Consider the following 17763-nt stretch of genomic DNA (forward strand, 5'->3'; position numbering starts at 1 on the left):
ACATGATCATCTAATCTAAGTAATTAGTCACAGTAGCCAATGTAGCAGTCACAACTATGAGATATTTACAGAAAGAAGTTAAAAAACATCTTAACTATATGCCTACATTGAGCCAAATCAATGTCAAAACATATATGGGCACTGAGTGATGCATAAGGGTGACATTAATTAAAAACAATACTAATCAAAAGAATCTATGTCATATCTCTTTCTATCAAGCATAAAACATTTAAAAACAAAATCCCTGTAATGTTTGTTGTTTGGAATCCTTGGGAGGCCAAAAGAATAGATTAATCAAAGTTCACTGCATCTCAAAGGGAGTGATCAATACTGTAAAAAGAAGAAGAAGAAAAATAAAGGGTTTTTGGACATTTGGATGACCCCACAATTCTCTCTCTAAATCTCTACCGTTCAACCCATTCTTCCCTTGTCTATTTATACACACTTCCTATTTTGTTTAGAGTCTCAAGACTTGTGTCTTTTCTCATCAGCATTACATTACTTCACAAACTTCCCCCTCTGCTTTGCTCTCTTCCTATAGTTACTTCCATCAAACATCATTCATCAATGGCTTGCTTGGGGATGATTTGCAATGAGGTCAGTATCAAATAAAACCAACTTTTCTCTTCTTTTTCTCTGTCTCTCTCTCTGTGTTTAGAGTTTTGAATATGAAGAAGAAGAAGAAGGAGAAGAAGCACATTTCACAGTGAATTTTGTTTTATGGGTACAGAATTTGAAGGATTGTGAGACAAAAGAGAGGGATGTTTGCACTCTTGATGGGACGGTTGATTGGCATGGCCAACCTGCAATCAAATCAAAATCTGGAGGATGGGTTGCTGGGATCATCATACTCTGTAAGACCTTAATACCATCTCTCTCTCTCTCTCTCTCTCTCTCTCTCTTACACACACTTAAATGACCCATAAATCAACTTATTTCTCTATAAGCTTCTGTTAGTAAATTTTCAACATTGAGCACTTCAACCAAGATTCTATCTCCTACTTGTTATCTTCATTAGCTTTATGGGAGAGGGAGAGAGAAGAAGAGGAAGAAAGCAGAAAGTGCAGAGCTTATAGGGATATGTAGGAAGTGGTTTCAGAAAAATCGAGAAGTTTTGGTGGGGTGTTAGAGGGAAAGAGAAATAGTTGTTAATGTTTTGTTTGGATTTGGAAAAGATAAGTGGAGGTTCATACTAGAGATGTGAAAGAGCTTCTCACTGATTTAATAAATACAGAAAAGAACAGAAAATGAGAGAAATAAGGATGGGTTTATTGCCTTACATTTGGCACCACACAACCAGCCAAGTGTTGGAGCCTCCTTGCATGCTACTCTCTCCTCCACCTAATTCAGGCCACCCCAAATTGACATTAGCAATTAGCAAGAGAGAGAGGGGAGGGGGCAAGAAACCAAAAATGATGAGAGAAATTTATCGAGAACTATGATTTATTGTCGCATTCACTCCATGGGAGCTGGACGACAAGAGAGGGAGATTTCTCAAGGACTGTGCTTTCTTGCCCCCATTGACTCCATGGGAGCTGGACGACAAGAGAGAGAATTTTCTTAAGAACTGTGCTTTCTTGCCTCATGCCTCATTGACTCCATGGGAGATGGACGACAAATGATGGAGTTGGGGGAGAATAACCGTAATAGCCGAGAAAAAGAAAGATTTACCCCTGACAAAACTACTGTATATTATTATTAATAAGAATCATGGATCTCTACAATAGTATAACCTCTCGTTGGACTTCTAAAAAAAACTTTCATACAGAAATAGAGATATATTTCTTACCTATAAACCTACTCACACGGTGATATTCCTTACTTATCACCTACAAACCTTGGCTAATCTTCTAAATCAGCGGCCTCCCTTCTATTCAGTTTTACAGGGAGAGATGGGGTATTTACTGAGAGAGAGGTGGGGTAAATGCATGCATCAACCATAGAAGTGTCAGACACGTAATCAACTATTTTGACATGGCATGACGTGGATTTTCCACGCGTCGTTTCAATTACCAAGAAGAATTACACGTGAAATTTAATTAGTCTCGGTTGATGACCCAGAACTCCACACCTCTAAATTTTTTATTTTTTTCTCCCCGTCTGCCAAAGAGAGAGAGAAAGAGAGACCATGATTAAGCATACATCAAGCAGAGACGTGTCAGACACGTAATTAACTATTTGGACATGTCATGACGTGGATATTCCACGCGTTGTTTCAATTACCTAGAAGAATCACACAATAATTTAAGTAGTCTAAGTTGATGGCCCTGAGCTCCACATCTCTACATTTAATTTTTCTTCTACTTCCCCTTTCCTTTTTTCTGCCTCTTTACCAATCGCTTTTTAAAAATCTACAGAAAAGGACTTGAAAATATATCATAATACTAAGTTGTAGAGAATTTTTTCAGAGAAGCCATTAGAGGGATAGCAGAAAACTCAAGGTAGAGTACTAGAATAGCATCTATAACTTTGTCTGAATTTAGCTCATAAGAAACTCTGACATCACAAATCTTCTTCTACAAGTAATGGAAAGGAAGAAAATTTATTGCATGTTGCTTAACATTCCTCCATTATCAACGAAGGAAAATGTCTCGCAAGCTGGATGTTAATGGGAACAGGAGATTAAAGAAACACGACTCCTTTTGGTGGAACTTACCAAAGAGGAAAGACCTTTTCCTTCAAGCAAAGCAAGGGTCTAAAAGCCATCTAATAGTGAAATTCACGATGGACTTGCTCTGTTACTGTCCGCATAATACCATTTTTATTGGTCTTATTGGAGAGAGAGAGAGAGAGAGAGGGAGATAGAGAGAAGAGTGTAACAAGCTTCCCTTCCTATCATGCACACACCAGGCCATAACTATCTATGATGTGTAGAGAGTCCACTTGAGATTCTTATGAAGTTGGTTCACATGATTATACCACTTACAGATAGCTATGTGTAGTACTCAGATCATCTACCGGTTTTGTTTTGGACTTTCCTAAAAAGCCTCCAATCGAGATGTATTTCTTATTTATAAATTCATGAGCTTTTTAGGACTTCTCTAAAAGGCCTCTAATGGAGATCTATTCCTTATTTATAAACTTATAATCATTCTCAGGACTCCCACCAATCTCACCAATCTTTTCACGGATTCTAATGTGGGTCTGAATTGAAATCTGGTCTGTCTAACTTGTCTTCACTTCTCAAAGCACTTTCAGCTCTTTAATAGACAACAATGTGATGAGAAAAGCCAAACCACTAGGGAAATCAAACTAATTGGGAGAAATTTAACATGTATTCACCATAAAATGAAGAACGAACCTAACATCATATTTGGTTCAACCCTGACTTGCTGCTTCTCACAATAATACAGTGAATCAAGGTCTCGCAACTCTTGCGTTCTTTGGGGTTGGTGTGAACCTGGTGCTGTTCCTGACAAGGGTTATGCAGCAAAACAATGCCGATGCAGCCAACAGTGTGAGCAAATGGACCGGGACAGTCTATATCTTCTCTCTTGTAGGGGCTTTCCTCAGTGATTCATACTGGGGAAGGTACAAAACTTGCGCCGTTTTTCAGATCATCTTTGTCATTGTACGTACAGTACACTAAAACCCTTATAGATTTCCCTGCTACTAACAGAAACCTCTCTCTTTAACTGCTACCTCACCTTTCTTTATTGCAGGGCCTGGCTTCACTTTCCATAACATCACAACTCTTCCTTATCAAACCAAAAGGTTGTGGGGATGAGGACACTCCATGCGAGTCAAATTCAAAATTGGGGAATGCATTGTTTTACCTCTCCATTTACCTTATTGCTCTGGGAAACGGGGGATATCAACCAAATATTGCCACATTTGGAGCAGACCAATTTGATGAAGAGGACTCCACAGAGGGGCACTCAAAAGTGGCCTTCTTTAGCTACTTTTACTTGGCGCTTAACTTGGGCTCTCTCTTCTCAAACACCATTTTAGGGTACTTTGAAGATGGAGGACTGTGGGCTTTGGGCTTCTGGGTGTCAACTGGCTCAGCTTTTGCAGCCTTGGTTTTGTTTCTTTGTGGAACTCCAAGGTACAGGCACTTCAAACCAAGTGGTAACCCTTTCTCAAGATTCTGCCAAGTCATTGTTGCTGCAGCTAAGAAATCAACGGTCAAGATGACACCAAGTGAAGATGAACTCTACAATGTTGATGCCAAGGACTGTTCAGTAAACCGTGGTAGAAAGATACTTCACACCCATGGATTCAAGTAAGGACATTTACATTTCAGTTCCATTTCTTTAAACAAGTCTGTGTCTCTCGCGAACTTCTTTCACGCTCATAGAATTTTTTTTATTTAAAAACACAACAAAAAGATCATAGTCAGCATCTCAGTCAAGCTTGTTCTTCTATATATTGTAGGTTTCTGGATAGGGCAGCCTATATCTCATCAAGAGATCTGGATAACCAAGAACGAGGCATTGACAATCCATGGCGCCTGTGTCCCATCACACAAGTGGAAGAGGTCAAGTGCATTTTAAGACTACTTCCTATCTGGCTCTGCACCATAATCTACTCCGTGGTCTTCACTCAAATGGCTTCCCTCTTCGTCGAGCAAGGTGCAGCCATGAACACTGTTGTTTCAAACTTCCATATCCCACCTGCGAGCATGTCAAGCTTCGACATTCTTAGTGTGGCATTTTTCATCTTCCTTTACCGACGAGTCCTAGACCCACTTGCAGGAAAACTCAAAAAATCAGATTCTAAAGGGATTACAGAGCTTCAGAGAATGGGAATTGGTCTCATCATAGCAGTGATGGCAATGGTTTCAGCAGGAATTGTAGAGTGTTATAGGCTAAAGTACGCCAAAGGCGACTGCGCACATTGTGAAGGCTCAAGCTCCTTAAGCATCTTTTGGCAGGTTCCACAGTATGCATTAATAGGAGCTTCCGAGGTCTTCATGTACGTGGGACAATTGGAGTTCTTCAATGCACAAACCCCAGACGGATTGAAAAGCTTTGGCAGTGCACTTTGTATGACATCAATCTCTTTGGGGAATTATGTCAGTAGTCTTCTGGTCACTATGGTTATGAAAATATCAACAGAGGATCACATGCCAGGATGGATTCCAGGAAACCTGAACAGAGGTCATCTAGATAGATTTTACTTCCTCTTAGCTGGATTGACAGTAGTTGATTTTGGGGTGTATATTCTCTGTGCTAAATGGTACAAATCTATCAAATTGGAGGGCAAGTGTGAAGAAAATGAAGATCAGGAGCTCATCAAGGTCTGATTTAAAGAAATATACACAAAAGCCAGCTTCTTGGATGCATATTTTATCAGTTTGTGTAAGAATAAAAGGAATGGGGCCTGAAGAGTCGGAAAGCTATTCTTGGCTCAACTCTTTGTACCCAATTCTTTCCTCTTTTTACGACATCTAACCAAATAATTTCAAGCCATGTTACTGTAAGAGCAAGGGTGGCGTGTAATGATCAGGCAGATTTCTTGTGCAAGACCTTCATGTTCCCACCTTGTAAATTTCTTCGCTTTATTCATTAAAGGCCTTTGACTTCTTTTTTCTTTTCCTATTTTGTTTTTCATTTTCTATATGGGAAAGCTAGTATGCACAGTCACTGAGCCATCTTTGTTCTAGCTACCAAGTTGTGCATGGAAATGAATTACTCTCTTCTGTCTTTTGAAATTGGTAGGACGGGAGCAGGTTTTTGTATCTCGTCGAATGTCTACCTAGTAACAATTCAATGCCCATGGACTAGTGTGGCCTTTGATTAATAAACATGGTATGGGAAATATATAAACAGACGGTGCTCTAATCACCAGATATTATCAATCACAAGAAATGTCTAATAAATAGATCAATCAAGTAAATGTTGCAAAAGTATCACTTATAAGCATAATAATCTCCAAAACGAAAGAACAAAACAAAAAAGCCTCTTTTTACCAGAAAAATCAACCTAGGATCCTACGTACTTGAATGTGGTGAATAGATTCTTTCCGCCATATTGGTTGAGCTCCACTTTGTACAAGCGTAACGTGGTCTCCATCTACCACGTGACCCTTATCCTGCAAACGTGGGAAATTTAAAACTATATCCTTGAGGATCTATAAACGAAAACACAAGGAAATAAAGACAGCAAAGTAACACAACAAGAAAACTAACCAGCAATAACTCGAGTGCTCTGGAGAACGTCTCTTCTGCATCACTTGAAAACTGCATGTAAATGGGCATGACCCCATGATAAAGCACCAGCCTTTGTTTGATCCTATCGCTGGATCAGACCATACTTTAGTTTCCCGTTTAAAGAAATGATTGGATAAAAATCAAATGAACCTAGATATTCTTCAAGTCGTCAAAAAAATTAAAAATACAGTTTAATGGAGACAGAAAATACACAAATGCTTCGCCCTCCAATCAGCAAATCCAAGTGTGAACTATAACCCATTAAGAGAAAGATAGATCTGGAACTTCACATAAATGGCATGTTAAATAACTAGCCATTTTCAAGGGTAATCTAAGATTTAGACCGGGCGGTAAGTCATGCACCTTGCATTGTTTTATCCCTATCTGGAGTTACAGATGCATAGACGATATCTATCCTGGATCCAGAAAGCTACTATTCAACTACAACTAATATTTCTTTTCTTTTTTTTTCTTTTTTCTTTTATATATATATATATATATATATATATATATATATATATATAACAAACTGAAGATATATTGATCCAAGAAGCATGCACAAAAGATGGGGAACAAGGTATCCCACAAAGCCAAAGGAGTACAGAAAGGCCTCCCAATTGGCAAAAATATGCCACAAATCATAATTACAAAAAAAAGTTCACATATAAATCAATAGCAAACTCTACATTTTCAACACAAACAATTCATACTTGTCATCACATATATAAAGTTGACCTGAATCAACAAACTGCATAAATTGAAGTGAAGTAAATATCATGATCAAACATGACATTCAAGGAAATTGCAATATATAACACTACTTCTGAACTTACTCGTCAGTGAAGGCAAAGATAGTAGAGCAGGGCCTGTAATGACTCAAGAGTATAGCCATGGAGCCAGTTCTCGTGAAAACGATGATAGGAGTCTTAAGGGTGTTGGCCATAGTGGTGGTATGGAAAGCAAGCATGTCTCCCATATGTCTCTGTCAGAATATGACAAATACATCAGATTTTGTGAAAAAAATAGATAACTTCTTATGATCTAGATTCAAATTAGGTGTTATGAGAAGATTTTTAACCCATTTAGGCAGAACAATTGCCTTCATCCCATGTCCCAACAACATCATAGAAGGAACATATGCTGACTAAGAAAACATAAATACAGAAAAAAAAGATAGGGGAAAAAAACATATATAAGACAACTTATATGTTACTGATAATAATACAAACCTTGTGGACACTCAATGGATTTGGAGTAGTAGAATTAACTGGAAGACTAGATTCCATCCTCAAAGCCACGGTGTGCATCCCGTTCACAGCCTTCAATGGATACCTAATATTTTTGCCATTATGAATCAAAAGATAAATTTAATATAAAAATGAAGACAATAAGGGAAAAAGAGGAGGTAATCTTTATGGCATCAACAAACAGAAAACAGCCTGAACTTCTTCAATGTTTAGCAATAAGTCAATAACTTGAAGCTCAATTGCAAAACTAGTAGACATAAAAAGCTGGTATGATGATGCGACATCAAGAATGACAGAAATTTTTCATCAACTCCAATCAAATAAGAAAAATGAACATTAGCATAATAATGCAAACGGGATATGGCATATTTCAATATATGCAAAACGCATTTACAACAAGAAAAGAAACCAAAACATCCTTACACGTTGTTGGAAGATCAAAGCACCTTGTTCCCCACCAATAGGTCTCAACAGAATACAGTTAGTTTTGAGTTCATTCAAATCATGTACAAAAATACTGCCAAAAAAAAAAAAAAACCCCGCCCAGATAATCAACTAAGATACATACTTTCCATGAGCAGTTTCTCCTGAAAGCATGATTGCATCAGCACCTTCTCGTACTGCAATAGAAATATCAGAAACCTCAGCTCTAGTTGGTGTGGGATGATCAATCATGCTTTCCAGCATGTTTGTTGCTACAATAACTGGTTTCTGCATGCTCTGACACCTTTTGATAATAGTTTCCTGACAGACAAGCAATGTGAAGTACTATTATATGATGTAATATGATAGAATGTTAGTCCTATTATCCTATTAACTTTACAGTCCTTGCCTACATTACTTTTAGTTTCGGTAACAAATGGAAGCTTTGTTTCTTACTGAAAAAATTAAGTGACGATTCTTTATTTCCTTGGAGTATTAAATGCTCAGTGTCATATCTCTAGCACCAATTTCTTTAATTCCGAACTAATACCTTTTCAAAGAAACTTCAACAATTTGGAAATAGATGAATTCCCATCTTCGTGTTTTAACATTTAAAAAGTAGAAGTCATTGCACTTCATGAAAACCAACAATCTTAAACCTTGGAATCAAGCAGTGAATTCAAGGTTTTGTTAACACATTTTTTTATAAACAACTTCATTGATGAATGAAATTACACCAGAAGGAAAATAAATCCCAATCCAAGTGAGTTAAAAAAGACATCTCCAATTGGACAAAAGAGAGTCAAAGCTGTAAGAAGAAATAGGCAATTTACACCAAGATATCGTACTGAAAATAACATGATCTAAGAAAATATCAAAAGGATGCACTTCATCGATGAAGATATGACTATTTTGCTAAATTCTCTAATGAGGTGCATAATAAGAGCCTCATCCTTCCTTCGTTGGTGCACAAAACAATTATCCTTTCCTACAAAATCCTCTTGGTTTCCATGAAAAACTTTTAAGACTATTGTCCAATTCCAACCCTCTAGAAATTACATAAACTTAACTCAAAAATTGCAATTTCCATCAGACTACAAGACGATGCAATTTCTCTCCTTAAAAAGTTTTAATAAATATAAAGGAAGGATACATAAGCTACAAACATGTATTTCCAAAATTTACAAAATTTACTCCTATATTTTAAAAATAGTTCAAAACACTCTTGGGTTCATGTTTTGCTCGTTCTATCAATTCGTTAGTTGAATTCAACATAAATCTTTCCTATAGATCAAGTTTCCCCAACTAGCATATTAATCATAAGAATTTTCTTTTTATCTCTCTTCCAAAGAAAAATTCGTCAATAAATGGGTCGTAATCAGATGTATTTCTCATTCGTCATTCTCTCTTGTCAAGCTCTCATACTTGCCAGGGTTGAGGAGGCAATCCATGAGCTAATTGGAACTCAAATTGCGTACACACAAAAAAAAAAGCTCACTTTCTACTTTCTACCTCCGCGTTTTGTGCCCAATTCTTGTGGGGTAAACGGAGCCCTTCTACTTCTAATTAAAGGCAAACAGTTGCCATTGCAAGCAAATAACACCCACCACCCCCCCAATTTATCTGTCATGTTTGGATTAAGCTGCTAGGTTTGGGGTGGAAGTGAAAACCAAAAAATTGAAAAAACCACGCAAACCGACCGAAACTGCCATTAGTTTGGTTTGGCAGTTATAAATAAACCTATTATATTCTGCTGGTTTCTCCTTTTGAAAAAAAACCAACCAAATGTATCCGAGCCTACCAGTACTATCTACATTAAAATTCATACTTTGTATTAGCAACCCAGTGGCTTCGAAATCTCTCCACCATCGCTGGTGACATGCATTCAAGTTTCGTGAAACACAGTTAACTATTTCCATTTCAGTTATTTACACATGACAGGTGGCCCAGCCAATCCCAGCAACCCAATAGTGCAAAGTCCAGCCAAAATAACCTGTTTGTGGCTTCCTCCCACCCAACAACGCAAAGTCATCCCAAATAACCCCCACCCACCTTCAATCCGAGCTGACCCAACCCTAACACCTGGGATTTAAGTAAATGGGGAACCGCCAGACCAAACTAACTAAACAGTTGGCAATTGGTTCAGGGCGGTTTGTTTAGATTCATTTAGCAGTTCTATTCTTCGATTTTTTTTCAAATACTTGGTGGTTCACAGTTTGACACTCAAACCTAGCCGAACCAAACCGATTATGCCCCAGCTAGGTTTCTTCAGTTTGCATTAGTGTTTTTGGCATAATAGTGGAGAACCATAACTCCAATGACTTTGCGAACATAGATATTCAAAGAAAAATAATTTACTCTCTGGTCCAGCTGTCAAAGGTGTTTTTGTGAGATGGGGCAGAGAGAAATCAGACTTAGAAGCTATAATGCAAAAGATCTCAAGGATGTTAGCTAGCTTTGGCTTCTAGCTGGTGTATTCTTTTCAAAATTCTGTAATATTATAATTGATTTATGATCAATGCCAATTCTAGTCTTTTCTATGTCGAGACACAAATCATGTAACTAAAAAGGTTAATCTGGAACTGGAACTAATGTTGCAAAATGGAAGGGTGATGATTGACAGAGTACTAGTAACCATAGAGTTTTACCTGCAATAAAGGAACTTCCTCGATTGGAAGTTCAGCCCCAAGGTCTCCACGAGCTACCATTGCCTAAAAAGTCAAATAAACTAATTAGTTTCAACTCAGAACCCGACGATGAGCGTGAACAGTAACATGCGAAACAAAAGCGCGCCAAGAACATATTAACATAAATGAATAGATAAATGTTCCTTGAGAATGTAATAGAAAGCCTAACTTGTAGCCAGAAATCATCATGCATAAGTTCAAATCTATATCACTTGAAAATAGTTGGCAAGAGTAATACAATTACAATTCTATAGTGTATGTAAACATAGTCGCATATAACACTCTTAAGTAGTCTAAGTTAATAAAAATGTCAATCCATGTTGGTGGTGTGCCACAGGTTGACCATCATCCATTTCTTTCCTTTTAATAGCGTATTAACGTTTGATAAAATATTTTTGGTCATTTAAACAATTTTATCAATTTCACAGTCACATAGTCGAAAATGTTCATGATAAACAAAAAATAAAAATGAACTTTGGTTCATTTACTATGAGATGATGTTTGTAAACAATATGGTGATAGCCACCAATCAATTATAACCCACACGAAATCTCATTGGTGTTCTAATGGTGCTGTATATTGAAATATTTTATTAGAATTATTGAACCAAGGAAGTAGAAAGCTAACCCCATCTGATGCTGAAAGTATTGAATGAAGATTAGGTATTGAGTCTGCACTTTCAATTTTTACAATCACATGAATATCTGCATTACAGCCTGCAAAAAATATACATTTATTTCTTATGAGCATGAGATGAAGCATAGATGTCCTCAAATGGGAATAGGCAATGAACATTCATATATACAAATATGTACTTTTCAGATAGTCTTTCAGCTCATGGACCACTCTAGCATCCTTTACAAAAGAAACAGCATAAAAATCAACCTGATTATCCACCCCAAACTTTATATCTTCCCAGTCCTTGTCTGCACCACGAAAGATTTCAAAGATTAAAAGTTGACAATACATATAAATGTGTATAAATGATACTAAATTCTAGGCTATATTATACATATGGTCCTCGTACTTTACCACTTTGAACATTTTGGTATCTATCCTTTTATTGTTGCATTTTGGTACATGTTCTATGGACGTACCAATTCAGTCCTTCAAGTCAATATCCATTTAAATATTAACAAAATGCTGACATAGCATCACGTGAATACTGAGATGTTGCCACGTCCACTTTTTGTGCATATACAACCATACAACATACCAAGTTATCACTACAACTACACTGTAACATGCCAATTTATGTAACTCTTTAACAAGATAATAATGTTAGGAACTAAGCTGATATGTTTATAAAAGTATGAAGACTAAAATGAAAATAAAGGAATACAGGCATTAAAGGTGTCTAAGTAAAAAGACTAGAATTGCAATTTAACCTAAATTTTATAAACGCAATATTGATGCTAAATACTGAACATACCTGTTATAGAAGGCAATGTTGCACTTTTTCCACGAACATTCAAGTGGCGCCTTGATTTGAGTTCGCCACCATCAGTGACTACACACTTAACCAAATCATTTGTCTTCGACTTAACTGTCAATAACATCATTCCACCTAGAGTATGAAAAAGAAATTTAGTTTTGAGACACTAGAATAGGCAACTGTAATTCTATAACTCATCAGCTAAAAACCATAAATAACTAGACTTTATTTCAACTAGTCAACCATATACAACATTTGATCAAAACTTCAAGATATTTAAGCATATCCGTTTGAGCGTGCTCAAGTGCATGCCCTCATCTTAATCTTGGAGCCTCATATATCAACTTTCAATGCAATTGAATGGCAAGTTAAATTGTACAGAGAATGAAGATTGTATTCGTCTGTTCAAAAGTAAAGGTCTAAATTGGGTTATGCATTTGATAAGCAGAAAACTGCATGAATAAAAGATGTCCAGATCTTTAATACCTTCGGCCCTGTTGTCTTTTAAAAGTTAATTTAGGAAGATTAAACTCTGTTTTAAGATTTTTGCCACTGTTCGTAAGTTGGGTTACTGTAAGTTTAGTATTCTTTTACTGTTGTGTTTAATAAGCTGCCTAATAGCCTATATAAATTAGACCATTGGCTGTATTGAGTCTCAGTATTAATAAAAATTGTCTCCAAGAATCTTATTCAAAAATTAATCTACGCTACATAAGCTGACAATAAAATAAAACAAGTCACTGATTGAGAAAGGTTGTATCATACATTGTCAGCACCAATGTGAAACAAACAGGAGAAATATACTCACCATCAACAAGCACACTATCGCCAACTTCTACATCACTTATAAAGTCGTCATAGTTAACACTAACAGTGTCTTCTGTGCTGACTCCTCTTTTGATTGTGAAGTTAAATTCTTGTCCATCTTTGAGCGAGATTGGTTTAGGTACATCTCCACTTCGAACCTCAGGGCCCTGAATGAAACAAATAGAAGTATGATGCAGTAATTATAATACCAAGAGCATAGATCATTATTTCAAAAGGTAGAATAGAGAGATATAAACTGAAGATTGAGATACAACTAAATCTCTTGTACCACTACACAAATGGATTCGACAATGATGATCATTTCTATAAAAGATCAAGTTTGATATTAAACTTCAACAAAGAAATCTCACTAATATATGAGAGCGCCGTATGAATAATAAGTTCAAGAAACTTGCACAACCATTTAATTCAAATATCGTATGGTTAAGAGTTTAAAATCAATATGAAGTTTTAACATCAGTCCCGTCTGTACTAGTTATAATCCAGCGTTCAATAAACATATAGAAGTTAGAAAACATACCTTTGTGTCAAGCATAATGGCTATAACTTTGTCTTTAAATTGTGCGTTATATTCCTTAACCAAATCAATGGTTTTCTGGTGGGAAGAATGATCACCATGGGACATGTTTAAACGTGCCACATTCATACCCATCTCTGCCAATTTCCATATCATTTCACGTGAACTTGTGGAAGGACCAATGGTGCAGACTATCTTAGTTTTCCTTCTAGAATTCGTGGTTAGCTTCATCCTACTAAGAGGGAATCCATTAGATTGATGATCAAAGGTAGAGTTCGAAATGTCCTGATCCTGAACCGAATAAAAGTCTCACTCTTAGGACCGTGATGCATCAAACATCACAATAAGAAAGAACACAACATCACATTTTAGTTTTACTGGAAAAAAGAAATATGAGAATAAACAGCATCAGACTCCAGAAACTAAGATACATTTATTTTTCCAGCGCAGTCCAAAATTAGAAAATTAAAGTTTCACGAAATGAAACTGAGGAAAACACATCAATCTCATAATATCCATAAAACTCGATGCATGTACAAGAGCCAGTATATCTCCAGAACAAAACAGAGAAATGTATCAACATCAGCCAAAAACAAGCCTCAAATAAGCATCAGAGAAAACAAACAGAACAGAACATAAAGAAAGTAAACTCACAGTGTCCAGAGAGCCTTTATACGACGCAACCTCCCGCTGCTCGGCTATTCTCGAGCATCTAATCAAAGCGATTTGTTTCGATTGCACATACATCCTTCCACTCTTCGCTTCAATACCAAAAGCATCGGAAACGTTTCTACACGATGCAAGGCGGTCAGCAACTCTGGTAGAATCAGATTTCAGTAGCGGTACTCCCGTAGAGAGATAAAACGTAGCCATGGGAAGAAACCTCTAACAGAACGAATGGCAGGGAGAGAGTATTTGCCCGGAGAAGTTCAAGAATCCTGAAGAGAAGGATAATCTCCAGCTACAAATGCAGTGGAAGAAGCGAAATGGTGGTGGTCTCACTTCCACCGGCCAGCGAGTACGGCGGCGGTGGGCGGTGGGCGGCGGTGGAGTCTTGTTATACAAAGACAGAAGGCCAGAGGTTTTGAGGACAGTTGGGGGTCTTACTCTGTATCTCTTTTCCCTCATTCTTTCATATTTTATACTCTTCCCTTCTCCCTCACGCGCTTAAACTCTCGAGTGTTTAACACTTCCCTTTTTTGTCTTATTATTATATATTAATAAACTAGTCGTATTATTAATTAATTTATATACATATTTTTTTTTTAAATTATCTAATTTTTATTTTCAATATATATTATATTAGAATTTATAATATTTATTATATATATTAGAGCCTTATATTTTTTCTTTTTTTTTTTTTCTTTTTTGGGAATGGACTAAAAATTAAGATTATTATTAAAATTTGTGAGAATTTTTTTTTTTTCAAAATTAAAAATTAAAAACCATACAAATTATGAAATATTCAAAAGAGTAATTTTAATGAATCGTTTACTCGTTCAAGTACAATGTAGCTAACAAATATTATATTAATACTAACGTACACATATAATTTAATTAATTAAAAGATTATATTTAAATAGTAAAACATACTTATAACTTAAAATTTTTAGAGTTATTGATTAAAACCTTAAATTAATTAGTATAATAATAATTTAAAACATTATTTACGGATAATTTTCACGTAAAATTATTTAAAAAAATTAGAGGAAAAAATAGGATAATCAAATAGATAATTACCAATAAGGTTATAAAAAATTTTGAAAAAATAATTTTATTTTTTAGAATTCAAATAAATTTATTTTTTATAATGTGGAGTTAATTTTAAAGAAAATCAACATCACTAATTTAAAATAAAAAATTAATTAAGAGCTCTAGTTTTTTTTAAAATTTGCTCTACAGTCCTTCCTATTAAATAATTTGAAATTTTGTCCACAAATGAGGGAAAAAAAACCCCGAGGGCCACTAGGGGGGAGTTTGCAATTATTTATTTTCTATTTTTTTTTTCTTTTTTCAGAAATGAAAAAAACCAATGGTCCATATTCGGCGTGAAATGTACGCGCCAAGGAGCGAGTGTGCCGCCAAATAAAAAAAATATCTTTTTTTATTACTGACTGGCATATCGTACATTTCCGAAGATTCTTTCGAAATTAAAATCGAAGATTCCATGGGATATTTTTCTGATCTGCCTTCACCTTTTGCCACGTGTCAATAGAACTCATCCAACGGCCAGAAATGTGTGTCTCTCTCACGTCCAAAATTTCTACCAGACATTTGGCATTTTTTTTATTTAATATTTAATTAAATTTTTTATTTTATTAAATTCATCTTTAAACTTAAATAAGTATCATTAATTTAATTTTTCGTTAATCAATTTTAATATAAATTAGTTTTCGTAAAAATAACTTTTTAATTGGAAAAATTACTTTATTTTTATTTTTTTTATAATTTATTAATTTCATAGAAGAGAAACAAATATTTAATGATAGAGGGTTAAATTGTAATTTTATTTTTCTAAATTTTAATGAGGATTTTAAATTTTTTTTTTTTCTTTTGTTTCTTTAAATTATTTTTTAAATTATAGCCCAATTTTCAAAGCTCTAATTTCTAATCCATTTAAGGCATGTAAACGTTTTACCTTCCTCTTAATAATTATTAAAAATAAATAAAATTTGGTTTTATGTCTTTACTTAATATGTTACCCTCCAAAAAAAATAAATAAATATTTGAACGTTTCACGTGAATCATATGATTATTTGATCCGTGTCAAAATATTGATAGAAAAAAACGCTAACAATTTGAACGTGTCTAGTTATATGAAATTTCGTTCGGATGTCTTTATTTGAATGTGCATGCCCTATCAAAAATACCCTGAACGTGTGATATGTGAGTCATATAACTCTTTTTTCGACAAATTAAAACGTGAGTTGACAATTTTAATATGATGTCTTTACTTGACACGTGATATTTAAAAAAAAAAAATACAGAGAATGTGTGACAAAAGGCATATAACTCTTTCATCCATAAATTTAAACGTAAGCTGACGTGGAAATTCATTTGAGAGAAAAAAAAAATAATGACAATTCTATGGGCCAAATCTAATAACCGTACACAGTTATACAAAACTATGTTCTGATGTTTTTACTGTGTGACTGGTTAAAAATAACCTGCCATGTTTTTACTGTGTGACTGGTTAAAGGTTCAAAATAACCTGCCATTGACAGCTATTTAAGAGAATAAAAAATAAAAAAAAAAAACATTAATAATTCAATGAATTTAGTCTAATTTAATTAATAACATTATTTTTTAAAAATAATATGTCGTTGTTGTGTGTTACTTGATGGTTCGATCTTCCACCTCGAGAATCAGCTCTATTGGAGTTGATTTCATAAGTCATTCTAGAACACGTGCTAGAGAAAAAAATTATCATCTTGTAATTTTATTTCATCAACGAAATATTACTATTTTATAAAAAGAGAGATTACGATCATAAAGACTATATCTCTCATACGAGTTACGTGTGCTTCGACACGATTTTCTTTTTTTAGTAGTGATTTCACGGCTAGATTAGATGATAAACTCTACATTCTCAATCTCGAGATTTAAGGTTGTTCTTGTTATGCTATAGTTTCTTCAATTTTGGTTCGTGATTTCTCTTGGCTATATGGTTTATCGAGAAAAGAGACCGAGCGTAAATAGTTTTTTAAATATACAAATCTCCAAGAATTTTTAACTCAACTCACTTCAAAAATAAAGAATAGGTTCTCCTTGCAACCCGAAGGCTATGAACGCTCCCATCAACGAACAACGATTTATGATACATTCGGAAAACAAAGAATATGTATAAAAATACTCGACAAGCAATTTGCTTGTAGCCTCTCGTTTATTGAAACTCCTAATTCAGACTAATTCCATGATGTGAATTATTTCTAATACTATCAGATTCTTTAGAATACGTGATAGGTAAAAAAAAATACATTGAAGGTGTGATATGTGAGTCTTATAACTCTTTCATCGAAAAATTTAAACGTAAGCTAACGTAGAAATTCATTTGAGAGAAAAAAAAAAAGAGAGATAATAATCATAAAAACATATTTCACTCGATGGGGTCACGTGTGCTAACAAGATTTCCTTTTTTGGTCGTGATTTTATGTCCAAATTAGATGACAACCATACATTCTCATTCTCGAGATTTAAGGCTATTCTTGTCATGCTGTAGTTTCTTCGATTTTAGTTCATAGTTTCTCTTGGCTATATAGTTTATCGAGAAAAGAGATCGAACTTCAAGAAATAGTAAATGGTTTTTGAAATATACAAATCTTCAATAATTTTTAACTAAACTCGACTTCAAAAATTATTGGAACTCATTATATATATATATATATTTTTTTATCTCGAGATCAAATTTTCCCATATATAAAATAAAAAGTTTAGAATTCTCCAAAAAAAAAAAAAAAAAAAAAATTCAATTT

General features: G+C 34.8%; 2 protein-coding genes across 3 annotated transcripts; one reads left to right on the forward strand and one right to left on the reverse strand.

The window, feature by feature from the left end:
• Positions 1-296: 296 nt before the first annotated feature.
• LOC111470626 (protein NRT1/ PTR FAMILY 7.3-like) lies at positions 297-5541 on the forward strand. Its single transcript, XM_023116195.1, has 5 exons — positions 297-597; positions 731-854; positions 3354-3571; positions 3663-4225; positions 4378-5541. The coding sequence occupies exons 1-5, from the start codon at positions 568-570 to the stop codon at positions 5246-5248; spliced, it is 1806 nt and encodes a 601-aa protein (XP_022971963.1). The 5' UTR covers positions 297-567; the 3' UTR covers positions 5249-5541.
• Positions 1143-14365, reverse strand: LOC111470625 (pyruvate kinase isozyme G, chloroplastic-like). Of its 2 annotated transcripts, XM_023116193.1 has the most exons (13): positions 13946-14365; positions 13295-13582; positions 12755-12920; positions 11944-12078; positions 11327-11437; positions 11139-11227; positions 10473-10535; positions 7970-8145; positions 7384-7486; positions 6988-7136; positions 6134-6242; positions 5944-6036; positions 1143-1341 (listed from the first exon to the last, which is right to left on the reverse strand). In XM_023116193.1, the coding sequence occupies exons 1-13, from the start codon at positions 14162-14164 to the stop codon at positions 1222-1224; spliced, it is 1821 nt and encodes a 606-aa protein (XP_022971961.1). In that variant the 5' UTR covers positions 14165-14365; the 3' UTR covers positions 1143-1221. The 2 variants fall into 2 exon arrangements, with proteins under 2 accessions (XP_022971961.1, XP_022971962.1); XM_023116194.1 differs by lacking the exon at positions 1143-1341 and having other exon boundaries at positions 5764-6036; positions 13946-14364.
• Between the last annotated feature and the right edge of the window lie 3398 nt (positions 14366-17763).

Source organism: Cucurbita maxima, unplaced genomic scaffold, assembly GCF_002738345.1.
Source record: "Cucurbita maxima cultivar Rimu unplaced genomic scaffold, Cmax_1.0 Cma_Scf00046, whole genome shotgun sequence".
Classification (NCBI taxonomy): Eukaryota; Viridiplantae; Streptophyta; class Magnoliopsida; order Cucurbitales; family Cucurbitaceae; genus Cucurbita; species Cucurbita maxima.

Excerpts from the sequence above, each read along its gene's own strand:
- LOC111470626 (XM_023116195.1), top strand. The coding sequence starts at position 568 with ATGGCTTGCTTGGGGATGATTTGCAATGAG. Across the intron at positions 598-730 it reads TGGGGATGATTTGCAATGAG|AATTTGAAGGATTGTGAGAC; the intron begins GTCAGTATCAAA and ends TTATGGGTACAG. Across the intron at positions 855-3,353 it reads TGCTGGGATCATCATACTCT|TGAATCAAGGTCTCGCAACT; the intron begins GTAAGACCTTAA and ends ACAATAATACAG.
- LOC111470625 (XM_023116193.1), bottom strand. The coding sequence starts at position 14,164 with ATGGCTACGTTTTATCTCTCTACGGGAGTACCGCTACTGAAATCTGAT. Across the intron at positions 7,487-7,969 it reads GGAGAAACTGCTCATGGAAA|GTATCCATTGAAGGCTGTGA; the intron begins GTATGTATCTTA and ends CAAAAATATTAG. Across the intron at positions 6,243-6,987 it reads ATCTTTGCCTTCACTGACGA|CGATAGGATCAAACAAAGGC; the intron begins GTAAGTTCAGAA and ends GGTCTGATCCAG.